General features: G+C 35.4%; 1 protein-coding gene across 1 annotated transcript; it reads right to left on the bottom strand.

Annotated features, from left to right (window-relative positions):
- Positions 1-8,905: 8,905 nt before the first annotated feature.
- LOC125206481 lies at positions 8,906-9,688 on the bottom strand. Its single transcript, XM_048105732.1, has 2 exons — positions 9,438-9,688; positions 8,906-8,922 (listed from the first exon to the last, which is right to left on the bottom strand). The coding sequence occupies exons 1-2, from the start codon at positions 9,685-9,687 to the stop codon at positions 8,906-8,908; spliced, it is 267 nt and encodes an 88-aa protein (XP_047961689.1). The 5' UTR covers position 9,688.
- Positions 9,689-10,840: the final 1,152 nt, after the last annotated feature.

The following is a 10,840-nucleotide window of genomic DNA, read 5'->3' as shown; positions in this document are numbered from 1 at the left end:
ATAAAATTAAAATATTAAATCATACTTATAAATATTTACTAAAAATGAGTAACGAAAATTAAATATGAAAGAATACAAAATTTAAATAAAAAGAGCAAGTTAGTAGTTAAAGTAATAAATACTCCATCCGTCCACCAAAAATAGATCACTTTGTGTATGACATGCGTTTTAATTTAGAATTGGTAAAGTAAGAGAGAGGATGAGAAAAAATAGGTAAAGTAAGAGAGAGAGAAAAAGTGAGTAAAGTATGAGAGAGGGAGAAAAAGTGGGAAAAGTATGAGAGATAAATTTTTCATTTTTAGAAAGTGATCTATTTTTTGTGGATGTCCCAAAATGGCAAAAGTGATTTTTTTTTTTTTTTGGACGGAGAGAGTATTTGTTAAAAACAATAATCGTAATGAAACTTGGAGTAAATGAATTGAAAACAAAATTAAATTGAATGAGAGGTCATATAGATTAAAACAAAGTAAATTTGGAGAAGAGAAAGTTAAAGTATAAATGAAAAGTAGGTTATGTTCTCAAGAAGGGTCGAACACGGGCCTCTAGCATGGACAAAAACCATGTTTATCACTAGATTTTGTCAAAATAGGACTACATACGCTATTAAACAACAAAATTTTGGGGGTACAGTGGTACCCCGTTGTTCTCATGTGTATACACCGCTGTGTGGAATCCGGCCGCTTTGATTCACTTGGATTTTACATGGTTTTAGTGGGTAGTTTTATTTGGTTTTGATCATATATTGTGTACTTTGAGATATGGTTATAACTACATCTCTATGATATTGGTATTTTGACCATTTTGTGAAGAATGTGTTGAAAAATATATAAAATATGTGGATGTACAACAGCTTTGGTTTGAGACAGTTTTTCTGGAGATTTTGAAGTTTAATTCGCACATAATGCATACCATTCTCTTTGTCTTCGAAAGAGCTTCGTGTGGATATCTTTAACGTCTCAATCAGAATTCGGTAAAAGAAGTTATGACCGTTTTACCAAGACTGCGCAGAGTAGTGACATAGTTGGCGACCCGCTAGGTTCGCATGCAAACGCGACAAAACGTCGTAGGTAGCTGGCGACTCGCCAGCTTCGATGCACACCCAACCTGGCGACCCGCCAGCTTTGTCCGACAGTTTATTTCGCGCCCAAAGTCAACCATATATATATATATATATAGGGGTGCGTTAAAATAACAACACTCTTAAAATGACACTGTGACACCACGCTAGACTGCAATATTATATATGCTAAATTGCAATAGTATAAATGCTAGACTGCAATCTATAGATTGCAGTCTAGCGTATTGGATATTGCAGTCGGGAAAAATTGTAGTCTAGTGTATTGGATATTGCAGTCCGTGAAAATTTACCCTTGAGCAATTTTTATGATTGCCACGTGGCAGCTTATTATTCGTCCACATGTACAAATGATTGGCTAGGAATGGTGATATGGTGTTACTTTAAGAGGTGTTGTCATTTTAACACAATCCTATATATATATATATATATATATATAGGGAGATGATCAAAATAAGAATGCATTTAAATCTAGAAATGCAGCCCAAATCTTGGCCCTAGGATTAGATGATCTAATGGTCAATAATTAACTCAAAACACGGAAGGTCATAATTAAGTAGTTTTAGGTCATATTATATATGTCTACGAAACGCCTCCAAACACAACTTACACGTCTCCTACCCCAAAAATACCACTTTTTCACCTAGGAAGAAGAGAAGAACGAGCAGAGGACGAGCATTCATCGCAAGATTGAAGACGAGACCTCCAATCCGCCCAATCTAATTCTAGGAGTTTCTACCTTTAGTTGTATTCTTGTTCAAACAATGTTTTTGATTATTTCTTTGAATATTTCTTTAATTTTTGTGTTGAACATGAGTAGCTAAACCCTTCGTAGAGTTCTACGGGGGAGATACAATGATTCTTATGTTTAATTGATTTCTGTTTTCTATGTCTTGGCTCATTTGGTTATTTTGACTTCTCTTGTGCTTATACGTTTATTTGATTGATCACCTTATAAATGCATGTGGATTTTACTACAACACTCGGGAGATGAGTAGTTTAATTGAAAGAAGAGAAGTTGACATCTTTGCCAATATAATCGATAGATTTGAACCTTTGAATAAAGCTAAGTATCTTAGGAGCTTTTACGAGTTGTTGCCTTAGTTCTAGGAAAGACACTTCGGTTCTAGGTAGCAATCTACAAATTGTATGCTTCGGGAGAAGATATAGTTTTACCTTAGTGATAGCTTAGTAACCCTTGAGACCCTTTGTTGGCATAGTTTGGAAGTTAATTGAGCAAAGGATAGTTACTATCGATCCCGTAGGATTCTACCCTTTTCGTCCTTGATCTACAACCGTTTTCTCTTATTTGTTTTTAGTTCTCTAGTTGTTTTTAATTGTTTTTGTTGAAAAGAAACGTGTGAAATATGGGGGAAAAGAGAAAGGTCTTGTAACCTCCAAATGTTTATGAGGTGCCTTCATGGCAAGACCTCTCATATGTTCACTCCTATCTTATAAATAGGTGGGTTTGAGAGATGAGAAACACAACAACAAAAAGCATCCTCTCTTCTCTCTAGTTCTGTACATCATAGTAGCATTGCATAGCTCGATTCTCGGAACTCCATCAAGTTCGCCGGTGCCTAGCGGGTTTGAGGTGCTTCTACACGCTAGGAGGAAGTCGTTTTATCTTTGGAGACAATACGCCATTCCGTGAGCACTAGCCGGGGCGTAATTTGTCTTGCGGAAAGAGGGCTTCCCTCGACTCGACTTATAGTTCGGTTTGTTTTATTATTTCCGTTGTAATTTTCATTCCATTTATTGTTATTATCTTCCTTCGATTGTAATAGTTAGAGTACCGCCTGTAACGGCTTGGGAATTTTATCCCGTTATTTCTAACAATCGCAAGACAAATTAGTGTACTCTTCTAAGACAGGGTTATACCAATCGAAGTTGGAGGAAACATGAGCTCCAAAGCTGGAATGAAGAAACCAACAGTCGCAATGTCGATGCGCAATGAAGTGGTTAATTCCTTGAGATCTTTTTTCTTGAGAAATGTGTTTATCGTTTGTCATTTGACAAGCAAGACCAATTTAGACTCGGTAGTAATAATTGGGATGCATGTGGTGTTAAATATACCAATGTACATATGGTTCAATATAATTGTGTACTTATCGTTGGAGACAATATTGTGCAAATTATTTGAACGTGTTGTTATAAACAACAAAGAGCACAAGGTGGTCGCAATGGTCTCCGACGTGGACCATGGTGATAATCCAAATGAATGGTTTGTTGATACGGGTACCACATGTCATGTGTGCTCCGAGAGAAGCGTTTTTTCTATTTACAAATCTGTTGGAGGTAGAAAAGTACGCATGGGAAACCAAGCCTCTTCTGAGGTAGTTGGTGTGGGTAATGTGTTCCTAAAACTAGGATCTGGAAAGGTTCTTACCCTTAAGGATGTGCTGCATGTCCCAGACATCCGAAATAATTTGGTGTCAGGCTCACTTCTAGTAAATCATGGATTTTCACTAGAATTTGAGTGTGAAAAGGTTATATTGACCAAGAATGGAAAATTCATAGGTGAAGGCCACCTAGTGAATGGGCTTTTTGAGCTGAATATTACGGTCATTCACCGTGGAAAAGGAATATGCAATAAAGAAGATGACACATCCTCTTATTTGCTTGAGAGCTCTGATTTATGGCATAATAGATTGGGATATGTAAATCTAATTGCTATAAAAAGATTAGTAGATCTTAATTTACTAAAAGTTGATAAGTTGGGACATGTAAATCTAAATGCTATAAAAAGATTAGTAAATCTTAAATTACTAAAAGTTGATAAGTTTAACTCACAAGAAAGATGTAAAGTGTGTGTTGAAGCTAAAATGGCTAAGCTTTCATTCCATTCGGTAGAGCGAAGCACAAAACCTCTTGAGTTAATCCATACAGACGTATGTGATTTGAAATTTGTGCAAACAAGAGGTGGTAAAAAGTATTTCATCACATTTATAGATGATTGCAAAATGTATTGTTACCTTTACTTATTAAGAAGTAAAGACGAGGCAATTGAAGCGTTTAAAGACTTAAAAAATGAAGCTGAAAATCAACTTAATTGTCGAATTAAGTGTGTTCGAAGTTATAGAGGTGGTGAGTATGTAGTGCCATTTGCAGAATTATGCCATGCTAGTTGTAACATCCCAAAAATGACCTTAGACGGAATTTGCTTTTCAAATGAGAAAATTTCAACAAATACGAAAATAATAATAATTAGTTAGCATCATTATACAATTGGTTAACTAACTAAATTCGCCTTATCATATGATAATTAAATAAATTATATAAATGTGTTAAAGTTTGGTTGTATGTAAATAGTTTACACGTGTACATAATAATATATATGTATTATGTGTGTGTTAGTGTGTGTATGGGAATATAAACATAGAAGATGGTAATAAGGAGTATTATTTAATAGTTTACCACTATATCATTACATATTATAAATAATTGGTGGCCCGACATTTGGCAAAAATGTATATACGTGTAAGTGATTTAGCTTATATACAGTATATTTATTAAATAATGTTCGGATGCTAATCGGTTAAGGATCATTCCCTTATTTTTATATAAATATGTGATTGGAGTGGTTTTTGAAAGGAGGAAAAAAAAGAAAAAAAGAGAGATAAAATGAAAAAATGGCCAAAAAGAGAGTTGCAGACTCTAAATACCCCAAATTCGAAAATTCCTAAACTCACTCTCCACACCATTTTTACACACCTATTATGAAATAATATGGAGAGTAGCTAATTGATAACCACGTCAGTTTGGTAGAGAAAAGGGGTCATACAGTATGATATGGAATCGGGAATTCGATAGATTATACCTGATAATCAGGTCAGATTGTATGATATGAACCTTATGGAGGGGAGAAAAACTCACGCTCACCATGGGAGAGAAAGGAACCGTGAGGTTCAAGCTCTAGCCTCATTGCCGATTTTCGTTGTATCAATCGTCCGATTGCATAAACCTTAATAAATCGAGTAAGCTCTTTTTATTTGTACTATTTTTTTTACAACATGAAATTGATGAAACTTTGAGATGGGGTTTGGAGAATTTTGTCCAGAATTTTTGATGGAGTAAAGGGTGTTGGGAATTTTTGATTAATTGATGAATATGTGTTTAATGAGTAGGGTTTATGGTATTTAGAATCTATTGAACTTGCATAAAGATTACGTGAGAATTGAAATTTTTTCTTAGGGTTTATGGTCTTTGTGATTAAATATGCAGGTGACAACATATGTGGTTATTGTGATGATTAAATATAAGTGGAAATAGAATTTGATATAAACGTTTGAATCGAATTATATCCTCTGATTTTTCAGTGATCTGTTCTAAATTATTTTGGCTTGTGTAAAACAGTGAAAATTCGGGTTTAACAATTTTTAGAATAAATCTTGTTGGATTATAAAGTAGATATCTTGGGTATCTAAAAATATGAGGTCAAGCCTCTAAAGCCTTCTACTTAATAATATAGAGTGTTTATGATGAATCAATCTAACACACTTGTTATTTTAGGAAGCAAAAGAAGGAGGAAGTATATAGTATATTTTATGGAATCACAATTTTCTCAGCTTAATTTTGATCGATCATCAATAACGTAGTGGGTGTTACACTAGTGGTATAATTCACCAAACCACAGCTCCATATTCTCCTCAGTCGAATGGTGTTGCTGCCCAGATGCGCCATTCTGGCAAGAAGCGATCAATAGTGAAATTGAATCAATTATGAGAAATAACACATGGATGTTAGTAGACTTGATAGAAGGATGTAAAACCTTAGGGTGCAAGTGGATCCTGAGATGAAATATAAAATTGATGGTACTATTGAAAAGTACAAAGCTCGCCTAGTTGTGAAAGGCTTTAAGCAGCAAGAAGGATATGACTTCTTCAACACGTATTCACCCGTTACGAGAATCACTTCCATTCGGGTGCTGCTTGCGATTGTTGTTTTGCACAATCTTGAAATTCACCAAATGGATGTGAAAACTGGATTTTTGAATGGTGAATTGGAAGAAGAAATTTATATGGAGCAACCTGAAGGGTTTGTAGTACCTGGCCAAGAAAGGAAGGTATGCAAACTAGTGAGGTCTCTATATGAATTAAAACAAGCACCTTTGCAATGACACTTGAAGTTTGACAATGTGATGTTGTCAAATGGGTTCACTATCAACGAGTGTGATAAGTGTGTATACATTAAGAACACAAATAATGGGTTCGTTATTGTGTGTCTTTATGTGGATGATATATTGATTATGGGAAGCAATAGTGTCATTATCAACGAGACCAAAAATATGTTGAATAGATATTTCGACATGAAAGACATGGGTCTAGCTGATGTGATTCTCGGAATCAAGATTAAAAGGAATCATGAGGGAATTGCACTATCACAATCTCATTACATTGAGAAAGTGCTTAAGAAGTTTCACTCCTTTAATTGTGAGTCAACTAAGACTCCATTGGAACCCAATGTGCTTTTGAGTAAGCACACAGGAGAGCCTGTAGCTCAAGAAGAATACGCAAGGATCATAGGGAGTTTGATGTTCATCACAAACTGCACCCGACCAGATCTTGCGTGTACGGTGAATAAGCTGAGCCGATATGCGAGCAACCCAAGCAAGGAACATTGGAAAGCTCTGCGTAGGGTTTTGAGATACATGAAGTAAACTCTTAACTTTGAGTTGCAATACACAAGATATCCCCAAGTAATTGAAGGGTACTGTGATGCAAATTGGATCTCTGATTCAAAAGACTCGTTCTCGACGAGTGGGTATGTGTTCACCGTGGGGGGTGGAGCTGTTTCGTGGAAGTCAACGAAACAGACATGTATAGCTAGATCCACCATGGAATCTGAGTTTATCGCTTTAGACAAAGCAGGGGAAGAAGCCGAGTGGCTTAGAAACTTCCTAGAAGATATTCCATGTTGGAAGAAGCCAGTGCCGACAGTAGTGATACACTGTGATAGCCAAGCGGCTATAGGGAGAGCACATAGTGGCTTATACAAGCCAGTGCCGACAGTAGTGATACACTGTGATAGCCAAGCGGCTATAGGGAGATCACATAGTGGCTTATACAATGGTAAGTCTCGACACATTTGTCGGCGACATAATACTGTGAGGCAGTTGATCACAAGTGGCGTTATCGCAGTTGACTATGTAAGGTCAGTGGATAACTTAGCGGATCCGTTAACGAAAAGTTTAAACCGTGATCAAATGCATAAATTGCTAAAAGGAATGGGACTGAAAACCACATTTTAAAAGATGATTATAGTGGTAACCCAACCATACGATTGGAGATCCCATGGGTTTGGTTCAATGGGAAAACAAAGCTATATGACTCTAGTTGTAACACTCGGAAGATATTTTATCTTCGCTCATTCTTTTGAAAGCATTGAGTGTTGTAACCTGCATGTGGTAAGAGGCTAAGTTTTGACTTTTAATGATTATTAGAAGCCTCGAGGAGGTGGGTACTGCAGGATACTTGGAAAAGAATCACCTATGTAAGTGAAGAAGTGTGGCCGCTTCAACATGTGAATCACTTATGAATCCAAAGTGGTGTTCCATGGCCAGTAAAGGACACAAACGTGAAAACTGATGAGTTTGTCAATAGTACTGTGTCAATATTATTGTCTCGGTATACACCAAGGAGAAATGGTACAAGGCATCACGTCCACCAAGCCGCCGATATGCCCGATAGTGTTGACTATGGAAAGTTCAAAGCCCCAAGCTACTATTCCAAATGCAATATTGTTTCTCAAGGATTGAGCAAAGGGTCTGCATGCATGCATACACATCTTGTGTTGGTTTGAGCTTGCAGTGCTCTAACCAATGTGGGGGATTGTTGGAAAAAACGTGTGAAATATGGGGGAAAAGAGAAGGGCCTTTCACTTCTTGTAACCTCCAAATGTTTATGAGGTGCCTTCATGGCAAGACCTCTCATATGTTCACTCCTATCCTATAAATAGGTGGGTTTGAGAGATGAGAAACACAACAACAAAAAGCATTCTCTCTTCTCTCTAGTTCTCTACATCATAGTAGCATTGCATAGCTCGATTCTTGGAACTCCATCAAGTTCGCCGGTGCCTAGCGGGTTTGAGGTGCTTCTACACGCTAGGAGGAAGTCGTTTTATCTTTGGGGACAATACGTCATTCCGTGAGCACTAGCCGGGCGTAATTTGTCTTGCGGAAGAGGGCTTCCCTCGACTCGACTTATAGTTCGGTTTGTTTTATTATTTCTGTTGTAATTTTTCATTCCATTTATTGTTATTATCTTCCTTCGATTGTAATAGTTAGAGTACCGCCTGTAACGGCTTGGGAATTTTATCCCGTTATTTCTAACAGTTTTTACCTTGCTTTTAAGTAGATTTAGAAAAATCAAAATATTTCGATTCATCTAGATAGTAGTTGAGGTTGGTTCATGGTAACTAGGTTGACACTTATTGTCTCTGTGGATACGATACTCTTTGCTTACTATTTGCTACATTAGCCTCGTACATTTACGAGTTTATTTGTGTTAAAAATAAGTTGAGACATCTGCCACCTTCAGTCTCCTCAATAAGTATGAAGATTTTCGTTTTCAGGGATTGAGGAGAAATTACCTTTGTGGAAGAGAAGAAAATAACGACAGATTGGATGTCGAACTCAGAGAATTGATTTTTGGGCTTTTCAAAATTGGTCCCAACTAAAAATTAAAATGGCTAGAACAAGATAGATAAAAGTGATGGGCTCAAATATTTGATTTAGACATTGATTAAATTGTGATGTTTGATTTCAGTACATTAGTGTTAGTCTAAGTACTTGTAAACGAACGCCCAATTTTCCCATCAACGAATCACACATCATTCTCGTCGACTATCTACACCACACGATTAACCAATAATAATTCAAGCATTCACTATTTCCCTTCGCAACCAATCAAAACAAGGGCGGTTCTGAACAAGATCTTAACATAAAAAAATAATAATAAAAGCGGGCATTACATATTTTGATTGAAGAATTAGACTTGAGAATTTGTCCGCCGCCGATAATCTATTTTATTCGCTATTTTTGGTATTTAACATCATTCAACAACTATGTTTTCTGAATTTTTTTCTGAAATCTAGCAATATAGATAGATATTCATCCAAAGATCATTATTTTTACCCTTCAGATTAAAAAAATGGAACATCAATCTTCAAAGCATTTGATATTATTTGAGATAAATCACAATTACATTATATCCAGAATACTAAGCCTTGTTCATATCGCCTCAATTCTTTGACCACATAGTCATGCACTCTTCAAACTTTACACAATAAATCGTAGTATTATACAAAAAAAATTAAATAAATAAATATGCCAAAAAAGTCATTTATATTTTTAGAATATTACCTGATGCCAATTTTTTGCACTTAGAATTTGCACATTCATTTGGAGATTGGGAATCAATCTTCATGGGGATTGTTTCATGACATTTATCGATGCATTCAGTAAAACATTGAGGATTTTCCCTACAATCGAACATACATTGCAATTCACAGGAAAGAATAGGAGAATGTTGTGCCCCAACTCTTGCTAGAAAAAGAATCATTATCATCATCACCCCAACGTAAATTTTCGAACTCATTCTTGTTTTCTCCATCTCTATTTTTACTAATTTGTATCCCACGTTTCTCTCTGTATGATGGGGTTTATATAACATGTTTTATAGTATCATTTTTAGAGATAATTTTTCCTGTCATAAATGCTTATATTAGTGAACACAGGTAGGCAAATTGCATTTATTAGTGAACACAGGTAGGCAAATTGCATATATTAGTAGTAGTACTCAACTATTGCATTTATTAAAAATCTCTATCTATTTTAACCTATAGTTTGACTCTTCAACTCATAATGGTGGATGAAGTTGCCATATACTCTCTCTGTCCCAGATTTATAGTCGCATTTAGTTATAACACGGGTTTTAAGGAACTGGTGGAGTGTGTAATTAATGAAGTGAGTTGGTGGAGTGTGTAATAAATGAAGTGAGATGAAGGAGTGAGATGAAGGAGTGAGATGGTGGAGTGTATAATAAATGAAGTGAGATGGTGGAGTGTGTAATAAATGAAATGAGTTGGTTAAAGGTGGGTCCCTTTTTTACTTTTTGGTTTTTTATTTTTGTGTTGATAGTGGCATTTGGGTGTAATTTTAGTGAATAATGGGGTAAAATTTTATGTTCAAATATGGAAAATTCTAAATGTGACTATAAATGTGGGACGGACTTTTATGGCAAAATGTGACTATAAAATTGGGACGGAGGGAGTAATGTCTTAATGTATATTGTTCTATGTACTTTTTATATGTCATTCGTTCCTAAAAAGTATCTATTCACCACAAGTTCTAATGTATAATTAGTAAAGTAAGAGAGATGGAGATAAAGAATAGTGTAAGTAGTGTTAGTAGAGAGTGAACTCAACATCATTAGTAATGTAGTGTAATGATATGAGTTTTAAATAAAATGATGTGCATGTATAATGTGTTATTTAATTATTCAAAAATTAAAAAGTTCATGCGTTTCAGGGACGGACTAATAAGGAAATAATTCATACTTTAGTTCATACTTTTTACGAACGGGAAATATATGTTTTATAATTCGACTCATGCTCTACATGGTTTTACTCTTCAGATTTCACAGCTATGCTTCATCATCACTCTTGCTTACTAAATTTATTTATAAGCTTAAACTTCTATCAATTAAATTAAATTAAATTATTTTCGTAATCCGTCATATCTAAAAACTTTTGTGTTGGGAAGAT

Source organism: Salvia hispanica, chromosome 2, assembly GCF_023119035.1.
Source record: "Salvia hispanica cultivar TCC Black 2014 chromosome 2, UniMelb_Shisp_WGS_1.0, whole genome shotgun sequence".
In the NCBI taxonomy this organism is placed as follows: Eukaryota; Viridiplantae; Streptophyta; class Magnoliopsida; order Lamiales; family Lamiaceae; genus Salvia; species Salvia hispanica.
This window is presented reverse-complemented; position numbering and strand designations above follow the sequence as displayed.

Excerpts from the sequence above, each read along its gene's own strand:
- LOC125206481 (XM_048105732.1), bottom strand. The coding sequence starts at position 9,687 with ATGGAGAAAACAAGAATGAGTTCGAAAATTTACGTTGGGGTGATGATG.